The sequence below is a fragment of the Salvelinus namaycush genome, chromosome 33 (assembly GCF_016432855.1).
Source record: "Salvelinus namaycush isolate Seneca chromosome 33, SaNama_1.0, whole genome shotgun sequence".
NCBI lineage: Eukaryota > Metazoa > Chordata > Actinopteri > Salmoniformes > Salmonidae > Salvelinus > Salvelinus namaycush.
The window spans coordinates 764,147-782,870 of record NC_052339.1 but is presented as its reverse complement, the minus strand read 5'-3'; the positions used below and the strand labels follow the sequence as shown (position 1 = coordinate 782,870).

At 44.2% G+C, this 18,724-nt stretch overlaps 1 protein-coding gene across 1 annotated transcript in view; it reads left to right on the top strand.

Moving 5' to 3' along the window:
* The window catches only part of LOC120027865 (transcriptional activator GLI3-like), a 167,536-nt gene that overhangs the window by 137,793 nt on the left and 11,019 nt on the right, over positions 1–18,724 (top strand). Inside the window, exons 6-10 of the mRNA XM_038972946.1 lie at positions 1,831–1,986; positions 8,588–8,789; positions 12,673–12,892; positions 14,022–14,135; positions 15,445–15,585. Of these exons, the coding sequence (XP_038828874.1) occupies positions 1,831–1,986; positions 8,588–8,789; positions 12,673–12,892; positions 14,022–14,135; positions 15,445–15,585 (833 nt within the window). The remainder of the gene's footprint in view (positions 1–1,830; positions 1,987–8,587; positions 8,790–12,672; positions 12,893–14,021; positions 14,136–15,444; positions 15,586–18,724) is intronic.

Here is an 18,724-nt window from a genome sequence, read left to right as displayed (position 1 = left end):
TCATTATTCGCTCCTATGGCCTATTTATTGCCTACCTCCTCATGGCTTTTGCACACATTGTATATAGATTCTCTTTTTTTCTTTTTTTTCTTCCTACTATGTTATTGACTTGTTTATTGTTTACTCCATGTGTAACTCTGTGTTGTTGTCTGTTCACACTGCTATGCTTTATCTTGGCCAGGTCGCAGTTGCAAATGAGAACTTGTTCTCAACTAGCCTACCTGGTTAAATAAAGGTGAAATAAAATAAAATAAAAATAAATAAAAATTCTCAATCTCTCTGGCTCTACCTCTTGCTTTCTCTGCCCCCCCCATCACTCTCTCTCACCCTCTCATTCCTCTTCTTCTCTGATGTGGTTCAGTCATATACTACTTGCCTCTCTTATCCCATTGTTGCTCTGAAGGAGGGCCCTGTGGCCCCACCAACCACCAACTCCTGAGACACATTGAGCTGCTTCTCTTCCATGTCAAGTGCCACACTGAAAGCTCCCCACCCCCCTTGCCCCCAGGATGGCACTACCCATGCCAGGATTTCTGATTTAGAAATTCCGCAAAGCCCTTTCTTCGCACAAATAGAGAATGAGGCACATTACGGTTGAATGCAGAAGCAAAGCTAAAGCGGAACAACAAAGACAATTAAGAAACTCCCCCTCCACTTAAGACATAATACCCAAATCAAATTAATTTGGATTTTTTTTCTTTCATTCACTGAACCAATCAGCGATGCATATTGCCAGGCATACAGGGCCGGCCTTCTGAGGAGATCTTTTCATCCCGCGTTTTATTTATTTATTTCTTCTCTCCTTTCTTTAAAATGGGACGAAAACACTTGGTGTGGCTGAACTGATTTCATATGTGCATCCAAAACCACAGTGTCAGTCTTTTATTCTCTCTCTTCTCTCCCACTCTTTCTGTCTTTTTCTTGGTTGGGATATATGCAGATGGAAGCACGATGCCAGATGTTTATTGTTAGGATACGGTTCAAGGACTTATAGCGCTCTATAACTAAGGGAAGAGGTTGTAAGGAAAGGCATATTCAGAGGGGGGACAGGGACACACACACGTCCTCCACATACACACACCCCCTAACACCCCTTCTTACACACACACACACTTACCCATTGGCAAACAACATAGGATGAAATATGATATGCATACCTGCATGAATGAACAATACATTTAAAACCAAGACATACAGTAGTGTAAATTCTGAGTAAGCAGCTTGAAATCACATTTGAGACCTGTAGTACATTACACTACCTCAGAGTCATGCTCCCCATACAGCTGTTCTCTTCCACTCTATATGTGATAGTGTTGCTAATGTGCTCACTAAATTACAGATATTTTTAGCTGTTGTAGGTGTTGCAGGCCTCACCTGCTGTGTTTTACAAGTCATTATCTCACCTAACATGCATGTCTGCCCCCTCTCTGTCTGTCTCTCTGTCTCTCTCTGTCTGTCTCTGTCTCTCTCTCTGTCTCTCTCTCTCTGTCTCTCTCTTCCTCGCTCTTTCTGCATCTCTCTCTCTCTCTTTCTGTCTCTGTCTCTTTCTCTCTGTCTCTCTCTCTCTGTGTCTCTCTCTATCTCTTTCTGTCTCTCTCTCTGTCTCTTTTTCTTTCTCTCTGTCTCTCTCTCTGTGTCTCTCTGTCTCTATCGGTTTCTGTCTCTGTCTCTCTGTCTGTCTCTCTCTCTCTTTCTGTCTCTCTGTCTTTTTCTCTCTGTCTGTCTCTTTCTCTCTTTCTCTCTGTCTCTCTCTGTTTCTCTCCTGTCTGTTTCTCTCCTGTCTCTCTCTGGTTCTCTCTCCCCCCTCCTCCCTCCTCACCCCTTCCTTAGCCCCGCACACAGGCCTGACTACAGCAGAGTACTACCACCAGATGGCTCTCCTGGCAGGCCACCGTAGCCCCTACACGGACCTCCTACCCTCTGTGGCCTCCACGGCCGGAGCCACCAGCAGCGCCCTGCACATGGAGTATCTACAGGCCATGGAGAGTAAGTCTGACTGCACTGGGTTTAAGACACTGATGCAAACTCAGTGTTTACCCTTTGATTTTTTCAGCAGTGGTGGTGGGGGGGTTGTTACTAGCATTAGTGCAATGACATTCTAGCGGTTCCCATAGACTTCCAGTCATTGAGCCAACTACTATCCATTCCAAAGTGTGTCTCTGCTGAAGTATACAATATATAATTTAAAAAAATAATCATATGCTAAATGAATATAGGGTGTACACTGTAAACTACAATTTCATGACTTTGTTTGTATGTGGGGGGTGGGGGTGTCTGTATTTGTGTTTTACAAACTGAGTATTCTAGATAGATTACAACATTATTTCCCTGCACTATACAACAATCTGTTTTACATGGAGCAAAACAACAATCCTACCAAATGAGGAGGGACTAGCTAGCGATTCTAAATTGACATGATTTAAATGAGCCATTGTCTTAATGTGCCAAGCTCAGGCCTGCCTGTGCAGAGGACTTATGCTAATGAGTTATTTTAAAGTGTAAATAGGAAATTAAATGCACACTGAATCTTAGGGAAGGTCGGACAGCCTCACCCCTCTCTCTTTGATGAGAAGGTATTTAGTCAGCCAGCCGCCGCTTTCATGGAAATCCGGGGTGAAACCCCTCCTCATCCTTCCCCCCATTCCTCCGAACAAACTAATTAAAACTAGCCAAACTTGCACGCCTATTTGAAAATTAATTGCTATTAAGTGGGAATTGGAATGTCCCACCATTCATCATCACAGGAAGAAATTCTTTCTTCTGTATCAACACTTAAGATTAATAGAGTGAAACAAAACAATTAGGGCCACAGTTTCAAATGGGAGAAGATGCCATGGCTATGCTACCTCTTCACTACTTCACAATCGGCTGTGATCATTGCTGGTAGTACAGTGGCTTGCGAGAGTATTCACCCCCTTGGCATTTTTCCTATTTTGTTGCCTTACAATCTGGAATTACAATTTATTTTTGGGGGGTTTGTATCGTTTGATTTACACAACATGCATACCACTTTGAAGATGCAACATATTTTTTATTGTGAAACAAACAAGGAATAAGACGAAAAAACAAAACTTGAAAGTGTGTAACTATTCACCACCCCCAAAGTCAATACTTTGTAGAGCCACCTATTGCAGCAATTACAGCTGCAAGTCTTTTGGGGTATGTCTCTATAAGCTTGGCACATCAAGCCACTGGGATTTTTGCCCATTCTTCAAGGCAAAACTGCTCCAGCTCCTTCAAGTTGAATGGGTTCTGCTCAAGTACAGCAATTTTAAGTCATACCACAGATTCTCAATTGGATTGAGATCTGGGCTTTGACTAGACCATTCCAAGACATTTAAAGTGTTTCCCCTTAAACCACTCGAGTGTTGCTTTAGCAGTATGCTTAGGGCCATTGTCCTGCTGGAAGGTGAACCTCTGTCCCAGTCTCAAATCTCTGGAAGACTGAAACAGGTTTCCCTTAAGAATTTCCCTGTATTTAGCGCCATCATTCCTTCAATTCTAACCAGTTTCCAGTCCCTGCCGATGAAAAACATCCCCACAGCATGATGCTGCCACCACCATGCTTCACTGTGGGGATGGTGCTCTCGGGGTGATGGAGGTGTTGGGTTTGCGCCAGACATATCATTTTCCTTGATGGCCAAAAAGCTACATTTTAGTCTCATCTGACCAGAGTATATTCTTCTATATGTTTGGGGAGTCTCCCACATGCCTTTTGGCGAACACCAAACGTGTTTGCTTATTTTTTTCTTTAAGCAATGGCTTTTTTCTGGCCGCTCTTCCGTAAAGCCCAGCTCTGTGGAGTGTACGTTTTAAAGTGGTCATATGGACAGATACTCCAATCTCTGCTGTGGAGCTTTGCAGCTCCTTCAGGGTTATCTTTGGTCTCTTTGTTGCCTCTCTGATTAATGCCCTCCTTGCCTGGTCTGTGAGTTTTGGTGGGCGGCCCTTTCTTGGCAGGTTTGTTGTGGTGCCATATTCTTTACATTATTTAATACTGGATTTAATGGTGCTCCGTTGGATGTACAAAGTTTTAGATTTTTTTTTATAACCCAACCCTGATCTGTACCTCTCCACAACTTTGTCCCTGACCTGTTTGGAGAGCTCCTTGGTCTTCATGGTGCCGCTTGCTTGGTGGTGCCCCTTGCTTAGTGGTGTTGCAGACTCTGGGGCCTTTCAGAACATGTGTATATAAACTCAGCAAAAAAATAATCGTCCCTTTTTCAGGACCCTGTCTTTCAAAGATTATTTGTAAAAATCTAAATATCTTCACAGATCTTCATTGTAAAGGGTTTAAACACTGTTTCCCATGCTTGTTCAATGAACCATAAACAATTAATGAACATGCACCTGTGGAACGGTCATTAAGACACTAACAGCTTACAGACGGTAGGCAATTAAGGTCACAGTTATGAAAACTTAGGACACTAAAGAGGCCTTTCTACTGACTCTGAAAAACACCAAAAGGAAGATGCCACGGGTCCCTGCTCATCTGCGTGAATGTGCCTTGGGCATGCTGCAAGGAGGCATGAGGACTGCAGATGTGACCAGAGCAATAAACTGCAATGTCCGTACTGTGAGACGCCTAAGACAGCGCTACAGGGAGACAGGACGGACAGCTGATCGTCCTCGCAGTGGCAGACCACGTGTAACAACTCCTACACAGGATCGTTACATCTGAACATCACACCTGCGGGACACGTACAGGATGGCAACAACAACTGCCCGAGTTCCACCAGGAACGCACAACCCCTCCATCAGTGCTCAGACTGTCCGCAATAGGCTGAGAGAGGCTGGACTGAGGGCTTGTAGGCCTGTTGTAAAGCAGGTCCTCACCAGACTTCACCGGCAACAACGGCGCCTATGGGCACAAACCCACCGTCGCTGGACCAGGCAGGACTGGCACAAAGTGCTCTTCACTGACAAGTCGCGGTTTTGTCTCACCAGGGGTGATGGTCGGATTTGCGTTTATCGTCGAAGGAATGAGCGCTACACCGAGACCTGTACTCTGGAGCGGAATCGATTAGGAGGTGGAGGGTCCGTCATGGTCTGGGGCGGTGTGTCACAGCATCATCGGATTGAGCTTGTTGTCATTGAAGGCAATCTCAGCGCTGTGCATTACAGGGAAGACATCTTCCTCCCTCATGTGGTACCCTTCCTGCAGACTCATCCTGACATGACCCTCCAGCATGACAATGCCACCAGCCATACTGCTCGTTCTGTGCGCGATTTCCTGCAAGACAGTAATGTCAGTGTTCTGCCATGGCCAGTGAAGAGCCAGCAAGATCTCAATCCCATTGAGCACATCTGGGACTTTTTGGATCAGAGGGTGAGGGCTAGGGCCATTCCCCCAGAAATGTCTGGGAACTTGCAGGTGCCTTGGTGGAAGAGTGGGGTTACATCTCACAGCAAGAACTGGCAAATCTGGTGCAGTCCATGAGGAGGAGATGCACTGCAGTACTTAATGCAGCTGGTGGCCACACTAGATACTGACTGTTACTTTTGACCCCCCTTTGTTCAGGGACACATTATTCCATATCTGTTAGTCACATGTCTGTGGAACTTGTGCAGTTTGTCTCAGTTATTGAATATTGTTATGTTCATACAAATATTTACACATGCTAGGTTTGCTGAAAATTAACACAGTTGACGGTGAGAGGACGTTTCTTTTTTTGCTGAATTTATCCTGAGATTATGTGACAGATCATGTGACACTTAGATTGCACACAGGTGGACTTTATTTAACTAATTATGTGACATCTGAAGGTAATTGGTTGCACAAGATCCTATTTAGGGGCTAGCAAAGTGTGCACGCACCACTTTTCCGTTTTTTTTATTTTTTTTGAATTGTTTGAAACAAGTTATTTTTTTCATTTCACTTCACCAATTTGGACTATTTTATGTATGTCCATTACATGAAATCCAAATAAAAATCTATTGAAATTACAGGTTGTAATGCAGCAAATAGGAAAAACTCCAAGGGGGATGAATACTTTTGTAAGGCACTGTAACTCATTGCGTTTCAGCAATGTGTGTTCCACACGCAGGCCAGGAAAATTAACACTTTAAAGCTCTTCCTTTGTGATATATAGATTTTAGGGGAGAAAAAAGGCATAAGGCGTGTGTCGTTAATGTGGTCTAGTTGCATTGTAGCTAGCATAGTTTCAGTCAGTCTACTTCACATCAATGTAATTAGCCTAGGAAAGAGACTAATGAGACAATAGCACTGCCCTGGCTGTTTGGGGCTTTAATGGCCTATTGTCTAATGTTTTTATTCTTATTAGCTAGCTATTTTTAGGTAGCGCTATGCTATTATCGGTATTTGGGCTATATAATTAGCTATTTGGCTATTTTTCCATCAGAATAATTTGTGTTTTTTTACCTGAGGAAAATATAAGCTTACTGATCAAAAGATCCCATCCTGTCCTTCCCACTATTGCTTGAACCCTATTAATGTATTTTATTTAATTCAGTCCTGTTGAGGGAGTGGATTAGTGGTTGGACAGTATAGCTGTGTCACCTATTTAGTTTTCATATTACTGCCAGTTTATGGTTATGATGATCGTGTAGGATACGAGAGGAGGAGGAAAGGAGAGGGGGAGAGAATTGGTGTGGAGTGGAGTTGTGCTGTGCTGTGCTGTGCTGTGAGAGGGCCAGGGTCTTCTCAGGTGGCCCTAACTCAGCTGTGTGGGTTAGGAGTTTTTGTGCTTTTGGGCTCCAGGCTCCTGGTTTATTTTCTACTGCCACCAGTCAGTCCAGCCTGTCTGGGTCTCCCTGTCCTGTTCGTGTGAATTAATGACGCTGTGCCTAACCAGCCGTCCCATCCATAAATCACAGGGAAATTAGAGGGACACTCCAGCTACCCTGTTACGGGCCACGACGCTCCCTTCTCCCTCTCTTCTACCTCTCCCTCTCCTCCTGGTTGGCCGATTTATCATTTGGCTGCAGCATTAATAAACATAACTCCCAGGAGGCCCAGCTGTGATGGGACAGCTTCCCTCTTCTACCCCTTCCCCCGTTCCTTCTCCCCTTCTAACTCTCCACAAGTGGAGGCAGTCCCTCACCTAGGGTGTGGTTTTTAGGAGGTTTGTCATAGAGAGGTATGGGGGCATGGTTTGGGAGGGCGTGTCTTAGGTCAACCAGGGGGTAGAAGTTTGATTGAGGTGTGTGGTTATCGCAGGTGTGTGAGATGCAGTGGTTGTGTGAGTATAGAACTGCGTCAGATTTCAAGGAACAAATTCCTCAAATGGCAAACATATTTCCAGAGATGTATAGTGTGTGAGAGATTGCATGTATGTATGTGCGTAGGGGGATTTGTGTGTTTGTATGTGTGAGTGTGTGTTTGCCCCCCAACTCCCCTCGCTGAGACATTAAAGAGAGAGAGGCAGGTTTTATAAAGAGGCCAGAGCAGAGACAATGTAGAGGGGTGTTCCTCCTCCCTCCTCTCTCCCTGGAGCTCCATGCTCCAAACACAGGCGTACGTATGCCAGGAACTCCACTACACACACACACACACACACACACACACACACACACACACACACACACACACACACACACACACACACACACACACACACACACACACACACACACACACACACACACACACACACACACACACACACACACACACACACACACACACACACACACACAAAATCATACAACTGATTTCCATGTGAATGGAAGCCTCTGTAATCGCTGTATGTGTCAGGCAAGAGTGAGTGTTTGAATTTAAGGGAGGGAGAAAGGATGGAGGGAGGGAAAAGGGAGGGAGTACAGGGGCTGCGTAAGCTGGTTTTGTTTGCCCACGGAAAAAAGAAAAAACAGCCGACATTTTTTTCCCCGACCTACTCTGTCACAAAGTCATTGTGTCAGTTCACTCACAAAGCGTAACATCCCCTCAGCGTCTTTTCTATCCTTTTTCTCCTCCCTTTCGCTTCTTTACTTTTCCTTCTGTTTTTCACCCTGTCTTGTGACATCTCCGAGTGAAAAGGCAACAAAAGTAATTTCTTAATCTGTACATGCGTCTCATTGTGTGTTTAGAGAGAGAGAGAGAAAGAGCTTGTGTTGTTGGCTGCTTGGTATTTTTTCAAAGCCACTTTTCCATTCAACATTGACTGCTTTTGAATAAGGAGGCACATCAGATTTGATTAGATACTTGATTGCCATAACCCAGTCAGTAAAGTGCTCTGACATACTAGGCACCCCTATGTTGTCTTGTATGAAGTTCATCCATTGACAGTTGCACTTTTTCATTCAAATTTGCCTTTTGTTAGAAGACATTTTGTTTGTTGATTGGATTGAATTAGGTTTTTCTGAAGCAGTGAAGCTCACTCTATGGCCCCTCTATGTTTGTCTATGGTTAAATTAGAATTAGGCTACAATGTTATAAAAGCACTCAAATCTATGAAAAATAAGTCAAGCCACAAATTAACATGCAACAAATAGTATCTGATTAAACACAATAGATAAATCACTATCTCTTTCACCTACTAGGTTTCTATCCAGAGAGGTTCTGTAGACTACAACTTCTTGCGTCTAATGTCTCTACTGTCTACTCTACTGCCTTCCCCTCTTCCAGGCTCCAGGTTCCCCAGCCCCAGGCTGACGGCAAGGCCAAGTAGGAAGCGGGCCCTGCCCATCTCTCCCCTGTCGGAGCACAGCTTTGACCTGCAGACCATGATCCGCAACTCGCCCAACTCCCTTGTCACCATCCTCAACAACTCCCGCTCCAGCTCCTCCACCAGCGGCTCCTACGGACACCTCTCGGCCGGGGCCATCAGGTATGGGATCATGGTTGCAAAATTCCAGTACGTTTTTTCAATACATTTTGGTTGGAAGATTCCAGAATTTCCTGTTTAAACCTTCCTGATTGCAGGAATGATTTCCATTGGGGATTTCTGGAAAAAGTAATGTATGGGATGATAAAGACAACCAACATTCCACACAAACGTATGACTCCATCACGCTTAACGTTGAAGAGCGATGTAGGTATGGGGATGGAGTGGGACGGAGGGCCTGGGGCAGAGGCTATGTTTTTTGTGGGACGTTGGTCTACTGAAGGTGGGGGGGGGGGGGGGGGGGGGGGTGTATTAGGATGTGGTGGACCAGTGAGGTTATTATGTGCGTGCGTACGTGTTTCTCCTCTGCGTCCAAACCCCTGGTGGGCCTTGTCCCCCCATTTACCCAGCGTCCCCGGCGGCATGTGTCAGTCATCCACACACCCTCCCAAACACCACCCCCCTAATACACACCGAAACGACAGAGAAAGACAAAGAGAGAGAAAGAGAGAGAGGTAGATCCATAGCCCTACTCGTAGCCATTGATCAGCGATCTGGAAGGAGAACCTGATCAATCACATGCCTCTGTGGCCCCAGTGACAGGGCCAATGATAGGGCCTCCAGACTGATGAGTGATATGACAAGCAGATGGGCCCCCAAATGCGTCTTGGCCCATTGATTTCCACTCGGGGCCGGTAATAAGATCAGCAGACGTATGGAGCCAGGCTGAGAGCAGGCATCAAGGAGGCAGGATGAATGGAGCCCCACCACGCGTGACTGTTATTGAACCATAGGACCTGTGTTTACCTGGAGCTACCTATGTTTATAGAGAGAGCCTATGTGAAGGTGAGCAGTGGGAGGTTTGGATGTTGATTTAATCGATGATGTAAGTGAAATAGTCAATTAAGGGTACGCAAACTATCTACACTCACTATCTTGCACTGACCCTACGCACACTCACTAGACTATATATACACACCCTATACACACTCACTAGACTATATATACAAACCATATACACACTCACTAGACTATATATACACACCATATACACACTCACTAGACTATATATACACACCCTATACACACTCACTAGACTATATATACACACCCTATACACACTCACTAGACTTTATATACACACCCTATACACACTCACTAGACTTTATATACACACCCTATACACACTCACTAGACTATATATACACACCATATACACACTCACTAGACTATATATACACACCCTATACACACTCGCTAGACTATATATACACACCCTATACACACTCACTAGACTTTATATACACACCCTATACACACTCACTAGACTATATATACACACCCTATACACACTCACTAGACTATATATACACACCCTATACACACTCACTAGACTTTATATACACACCCTATACACACTCACTAGACTATATATACACACCCTATACACACTCACTAGACTTTATATACACACCCTATACACACTCACTAGACTATATATACACACCCTATACACACTCACTAGACTTTATATACACACCCTATACACACTCACTAGACTTTATATACACACCCTATACACACTCACTAGACTTTATATACACACCCTATACACACTCACTAGACTTTATATACACACCCTATACACACTCACTAGACTATATATACACACCCTATACACACTCACTAGACTATATATACACACCCTATACACACTCACTAGACTTTATATACACACCCTATACACATTCACTAGACTATATATACACACCCTATACACACTCACTAGACGTTATATACACACCCTATACACACTCACTAGACTATATAAACAAACCATATACACACTCACTAGACTATATATACAAACCATATACACAATCACTAGACTATATATACAAACCATATACACACTCACTAGACTATACATACAAACCATATACACACTCACTAGACTTTATATACACACCATATACACACTCACTAGACTATATATACAAACCATATACACACTCACTAGACTATATATACAAACCATATACACACTCACTAGACTATATAAACAAACCATATACACACTCACTAGACTATATATACAAGCCATATACACACTCACTAGACTATATAAACAAACCATATACACACGCACTAGACTATATATACAAACCATATACACACTCACTAGACTATATAAACAAACCATATACACACTCACTAGACTATATATACAAACCATATACACACTCACTAGACTATATATACAAACCATATACACACTCACTAGACTATATAAACAAACCATATACACACTCACTAGACTATATATACAAGCCATATACACACTCACTAGACTATATATACAAACCATATACACACTCACTAGACTATATATACACACCATATACACACTCACTAGACTATATATACAAACCATATACACACTCACTAGACTATACATACAAACTATATACACACTCACTCACACACACTACATTGACTCTCCCACACAAAACCCACACACATAAGACACACACGCAGACCAACACAACACAAACACACATACCTACATACACATTACACACACACTCTCTCACACACACTTTTACACTCATCATTTGCTGCTGCTACTCTGTTCTTTATTTTAGTCTTATTATAATCCTGATGCTTAGTCACTTTACCCTGCCATCATGTACATATCTACCTCAAATACCTTCGACCTTTGCACATTGATCTGGTACGGGCACATTGTGTTACTATTTTTATTTTTAAATGTTGAATTGTTGGGAAGGGCTTTTAAGAAAGAAAGCATTTCACGGTAAAGTCTACACCAGTCGTATTCAGCGCATGTGACAAATAAAATGTGATTTGATATCAACACTCTCACCTCAATGTAGATCTATGAGAAAGGAAGGGTGTCCATGATCTAGTTCTTTCACAGTAGGGGAGAGCTAGCAAGCAGACAATGCAATGTGAAGTGACTGTTGTAGTTATATACTAAGTTATAGGCATGATTATACTGTTGCTATAATAAAGGTTTGTTATAATTGGGCTTTTTTTCTGACAGAACCCAGTCTTTCTGTCATCGTCAGTGTCATAGAGTGTTTACAGTGGAGCGATGCGTTAATATCACTAGGGTTGCATAAGGTTCCCCCAAATTTTCCTAGATTTACTGCCCTCCCTTTTGATTCCGAGAATCCGCCAACAGGGATTTCTGGGAAGTTTTGGAAAGTTACCAGACTTTTGCAACTAAGTATAACCTTACATTTTTCTTTTACTTTTCTTTTACCAGGCAGGTCAATTAAGAACAAATTCTTATTTACAAAGACGGCCTGGCAAGGGACACAGCAGGAATTCACAGTGCTAACAATCTGAACATTCATTGCCAGGGATTCGCCTTGGGCCCCGTAGGCTCCCGAGTGGTGCAGAGGTCTAAGGCACTGCATCTCAGTGCTAGAGGCGTCACTACAGACCCTGGTTCAATTCCAGGCTGTATCACAACTGGCCGTGATTGGGAATCCCATAGGCCGGTGTACAATTGGCCCAGCGTTGTTAGGGTTTGGCTGGGGTAGGCCGTCATTGTAAATAATAATTTGTTCTTAACTCACTTGCCTAGTTAAATAAAGATAAAATAAAAAGCAGTGTTACCAGAGCATCACATCTCCTGTCAGATGAGGAGCTAGCCAGAACAATTTATTGTCCCTCATTTTGCCTCGTTGCCATTGCATTTGCCGCTCAAATACATCAGAATGTAGTTTGATAGTGGTACATTAATTGTTAACTTTATAAATATTGATAATGGGAAAAAAGGGGGGAGGGGTCTGCACCAAACCTTGTTGTATGTTTTATGTTTCACCCCAACACTGATTATGATATTGTTTCCCTCCAGTCCGGCATTGAGTTTTGCCTACCCTCCGAACCCCGTGGCACTTCAGATGCACCAGCAGCTGCTTGGTCGGCAAACGGGGATGGTGGGTTCTGCGTTCGGCCACAGTCCGCCGCTCATCCACCCCTCCCCGGTCTTCACCACCCAGCGGCCCATCCCTGGCATTCCTCCTCCTGGCCTCACACCCAGAGAGCGCTCTGTCATCTCTAACGACACCTCACAGGTGAGAGACTCCTCCCTCCTCCACGTCAGAAGCCTCTGCGATTCATCATCACAGGTAAGAGATAGATAGCACTGCCATGTGCTAGCCACGTGCTAGCCGCGTCCGTGGTAGTCTGAACAGATACAAGGCTTAAAGACAAGTAGAAGCAGGCTCCCCTCCGCGCTCTGGCCTCATGGGAGTTACGGTCCCCTGGATGTGTTATTTTCGAATGGGAACGTCGTTTTTGAACATCGTTTTTTCCCACATGAGAAACAACAAGGGACTTGTTAGCATAGGATCCCACCACTGACACCATTAATCACACAGGAGGAAACGGGGATTAAAATGGGAATTTATGAATTCCACAGTGTCTCTCCATTCCGACTGTATGTGGGGGCTCGCATTTAAAGCTCGCATTTTAGTTTGCTACTTTGTGGCATGTTAATGACACAGATCCACACTCACTGCTGTTTCTAGCTATGAGGTAGTTGGTGGATGAGATCTCTCATTCAAGGTAGAGAACTGACTATGTAAATGTATCTTCTGAATCTATTACAGAATTCTTTCCAGCTCTGAGGAAACAACCAGAATCATATACTACCTTACCGATTTCATATTTCTAGTCCAAATAGGACAGTTTCACTGTGTCTATGAGCAGGATCTCAGTGGGTCGAGTGTCAAGATGCCCCACTGTTAAAGGGGAAATTACATTACAGATTCCCCGGAGTTAACATTCTGAGAAGGCCAGTAGCACAGATCCGAGCCAAGGAATCTCTCCTGTTTTTCCAGGCCAGTTCAGCTTTCCTAGTTCATTTATTTTTATTTTCACCTGCCTTGTAACAGGGAACTCCCATTTGGCTCTCAGGCCAGGACCAGTCAGGCCAGAGTCAGGTCTATCAAAGGTGAGGTCAGATAGGGAACTGCTGTATAGAATCATTGGCTTATTCAATGGCCTCGAATTAATAGATAACAGGCTGTACTATGCTACCTTGTAGTAGGATTAACTAGATCCCTTGAACAGTATCATACAGGATGTCGTCATACAACTGCATGTCAATCTTATTTTCTGCTCAACTTTTATGGTCATTCTATCTTGTAGTATGTTGAATTCATTTTGAACTAAGTGATTTTATTGTGGTTGTTCCCACAGACCAAACCCACCAGTGAGTCAGCGGTGAGCAGCACGGGGGAACCCATGCACCACAAACGCTCCAAGATCAAACCGGATGAGGAGCTACCCAACTCAGGGGCCGTAAGTTGCCAGGTAAATTTAACTTCGCCAGCATTTATCGTATAGTCCAATGAACAGACATTCTTATCTATTATTAGAAAAGGGGTATGTTTATGGTATTCAAAGATGAGATCAGAAGATGAGATGGTTTACTGCGTCGGCAGCAATAGAATAGGATGTGGTGCCTGTACTGTTCAATTCTGTTCACACATAGAAAACACATACACACGTATGCACACACACACACGCACACACATAACCACACACACAACCATACACGCAACTCAGTCACTCTCTCAGACGCAGAGCTTTGGGGCCAATTATGTGATGTATTGTAAAACGATTTATTTATTTGCCTGTTTCATTCGGCTGCTTGTTCAGGCTGCCGCCTCTGAAACGATAAGCCCCATTGATCTTGGAGGCACCAGAAGGAAATTGTTTTCCTTTTAATCAGATGCTTAAGTGAATGGAAACATTTTTTGAAATTAGATTGCAGGTTTTCTAAAGGGCTCCCTGTGTGCTTGTGTCTGGATTTATGCTTCTAAAAGTGGCTCTGTGCTCATACAATGGAGGCAAGCCTGTGGGGAGATCCACATTCTGTGAATGAAACTCCTCTTCTCTCTGTTCCCCTCCTTCACACACTCTCCTAACACCATGGCAGGCAGGTACTAGCAGTAGACCGAGGTGGTTTTTACAAACCACAACTTTGCCTAGAGAGAAACCCCTGTACACCCCTGGTCTCCCCTGTTACAGTCTCCAGTACTCTCCAGGCTACCCAGCCATGTAATGCTAACAGTGACAGTAAAATATGTCTAGACTAATGGCGCAAGCTGGAGCAGGAAGAGGGGGTTAGATTCCTGAAATACTCTGCCCCAGACCTGTCGTAGATCAACTGCCAACCCAGAGCAGAGCATTCAGCGCTACATTTCCGCTCCCAGACTCCCAGACGTTCTACTCCCTGTGTGCCGAACAGGGCCACATTGGCCAGATTCACTCGATTACACTGGTGGAAAAGTGTAACTAAATCAGTCTGTTGGGTTAGGGGAGAATAGAGTAGGGGGAGAGAACGTTTTGGTTGTGATATGACTTTGTTACCGGTCAAGTGTGTTGTGAACATAGTATGTTAACAGTCTTTTACCTAACCATAGTATTTTTATTTTTTTAATCGGACCCATACGTTCTGAATTGATATGGGCTTACGTACTGTATATACTGTACAATATTTCATATTCTGCAGATCTCTGCTGGGCCATTGCTGTAACACTGACAGTGTTGGGTCATTGCTGTAACACTGTCAGAGTTGGCTCATTGCTCTAATTGTGTTGTGGTTTGTGTACTGTAGGACCATCCGGATGGGATGACACTGGTGAAGGAGGAAGGTGACAAGGACGAGAGCAAGCAGGAGCCAGAGGTGGTGTACGAGACCAACTGCCACTGGGAGAGCTGCCACCGGGAGTTTGACACGCAGGAACAGCTAGTGCATGTGAGTACCTACCAGGACACTACTGGGAAATAGCCTTGATTTGCAGGAGGCAGAAACAATATGACTATGGTGTCTGGCTTCGCTAAACTCCCTCTACCTCTATCAAGTTCATGTTCAAAAGCTTTATGGTCCATTTAGAATGCAGATACTGTGCAGATAACAGCACAATAAATAGGAAACCAGTTTTAGGAGTCTATTTTAGGAGCCCCCAACAAGTAGTTGGGGGCTCCTATAGTTCTCCTGGACTCCTGGCTCCAGCCCTAACACCCTCTCTCTGGTCCAGCAGTCTCTTCTGTATGTCACCATGTTCAGCGTTCAGTACAGAGTGTGCTGCAGCCTACAGGCGTTGAGTAATGCCCCTGCCGGATTCCAGATTGGTTTCGGGGACGATGGTTAATGGGCTCAAAGGCTGCCGAACACGTCGCTGTTGGGCTATGGCGCTAACTGATTTGGCCGGCACCGACTCGACCTACGAGCCCTGCACAATCAGGCCTTAAGCCTTACACTCTTGCGTACTGTATACAAGTCTGTACCGTACTGGCTGTAATATACTCCCCCCTTCTGTCATACAGCTCCTCACACTACCCAGGAGATGGATGACTCTCATCTGGTAGAGCCTGAGGGCCTATTCTTAACCCAACTATTAATGATCTTACAGTAATACTGTATCACAAGCACTACGGACGCCACTTACACTGATACTATTACTACGGCTTCTGCTGCTGTCGTTGGACTGGTCTCCCCTTTGACCTGCTGTGTGCTACTTACCACTAGGCCCACTGTGAGGTGAGATTTTACTTCACACTCATGTTTAATACATGACAGCTGGAGCTGAGCTCACACAGCTCACCATTTCATGTGTGAGCTGTGCCAAGATTTTCCTCTTGTAAGGACAATAAACGTGATTCTGATTCTGATTCTGATCAGCACACATCAGAAAGATCCCCAGCTCTCCACGGCTGTCTATCCCGGCGTCTGACATTGCAATCCACAGCCGCAGCAGTAACCCCTATCTATAATTGATATCCTCAGCGCGGAATGGGCTGCCTCCCGCATTTTGAAGGGCTCTGCTCAAAGGTTGAGGATCTTGACAACTTCTTGCCCCTGTTTCCAGGGGCAGGGGGAGTTTGGCTGGGAGAAGGGGAGGGGCATCATACTGGGAAAGAGATTGTTCACACAAGATATTCTCCATGAAGAAAATAATCAACACATCCTCATTGTCTTTTTCCCCTTTAGTTTTTTGAATGTTGTATTTTAATTACTCATTTTATATGCCCATGCAGATAGGGGGAGGGACATGCTAATAAAACTGTTCGCCTCTAATTCAGTGAGAAAACCCTCTTATCTCTCCACCCCTTCCTCAACCCCCACCCCCCTCAGTAATAGGATAAGTACAGTATTTGGACCACATTGTCTGTTCTCCAACGCCCCTCCCCCCTGTTTTCAACTTGTCATCTTGAATGGAGAAAAAATATAATACTATAATATGCTTCCAGTCTGGCTTTGATTGGTAGTGTTCATGCAACATCATTTTCAGTTCTGATACATTTATGGATTGTTTTCTATGGATTGTTCATTAGATAGTCTTTGATATTAGTGAGGTAAAAACTTTATAATTAAACTGCTGTTTGAAACAAGTGAGGTAAATTATTAACTATTTGAAGTGTTAAAAAAGTGATGGTTACGTAGATGAAGACAAAGAAATCCCCTTTTAGTTTTTTCGCATGGCCTAATTCTAGAAATAAAAGCCGCTGTGCGCCACCCTCATTGCTTTCTACCTTGTTCAAAAGCGTCTCCCGCCTCGCTCCTGATGCATATTTTTACACTCTACAAACGCGCTCGCACCATGACGCGCTGCGCCGTTCCTTTATCATCCGCGTTTAAGCGCTCTCGGTGCCGCCGATAAGATAAACATCGCATCTACGCAATTTAGCTCACTTATCTGGCCTTCCCAGTCAGCAAAAGCGAGGCGGGTGTCAATTTTCGGTTGATGTATTTATTTCATTAATTTTTCCCTCTCTCTCCATCACTTATTTTAACTCTGCCTCTCTACATCACCCTCCCTCCCTCAACCTCCAGTACCTTTTCTTGGCATCACTCTCTCCCTATCTCTTTCATTTTCTCTCCTCTCCGAGGGAGCACTTTTAAAGATAAGGCGTTGGTGCTGGATTATTTCATGTCTCTGTCTGAGATGTTTGGGGGGGTTGGAACTGGGGTGGCTTTGGAGAGATGTTACAAAGACTAAGATGGGGGAATACAGAAAGGGTCTCAAATGGGGTGACCCTGAGATAGGGTGTGTGTGTGCATATGTGCGTACATATGTGAGTACATGCACACAATCCACACAGTTAACTTCCACTCCCTCCCACCTTGACACTGTGCTATTCTGGGTCATCTCCTTAGGTGGAGCTGTAATGTCCTTGTTCTCAGGAGATGGAGATTACGTGATGTTAGCGTTAGCTCCCCCAGTATTCAAGCATGCTGTATGGCGGTGTTTGCGGCCTGGGTGCCTCCTCGGTGTTGAGGGGAGATAAAGTTGGGCTCAGTCAGAACGCGGCCCCCTCTCTTGCCTGCTGGCACAGCCCTTTAATTGGTAAAATGCAGATTATTTTTTGATCAGGAGAAGGATTAGGCACCTTATCTGTCTGGAGTATCTTACTCCAAGATGAAAAGGCTCTGCTGAATTACACATACAAATTCTAGCCCCCTTCTCCACTCCCTCACTCTCTCCCTCCCTTCTTCCCTCCATCTCCCTCACCTCTTTCCCTCCATCTCCCTCGCCTCTTTTTCCCTCTTTTTTTTTTCTTTACACAAAGCGCCTCAGCAATTGACATCACAAAAGAGCATATGATTTATTAGGCTCTGTTTGATAAAGCTAAACGGTGTTGCGGGTCCCACAGCTTAGTGAAATTGCCTTGTAAAAAGGCCTTCTTTTCATGCACGCCTGCATTCTAATGTATGAGGTGTATATACCAGAAAGTGCTTGATAAGGGGACACTGTAGAGGGATTTTGAAGCCTGGCAAAATTGAGAAAAGTAGCTAAGTATTGATGGGATTCTGTGTATCTGGTGTCAGTGTGTTTATGTGCATGTGTGGCTATTATATGTGGGTGTAAATCCATAAAAGTCTAGAGTAATCT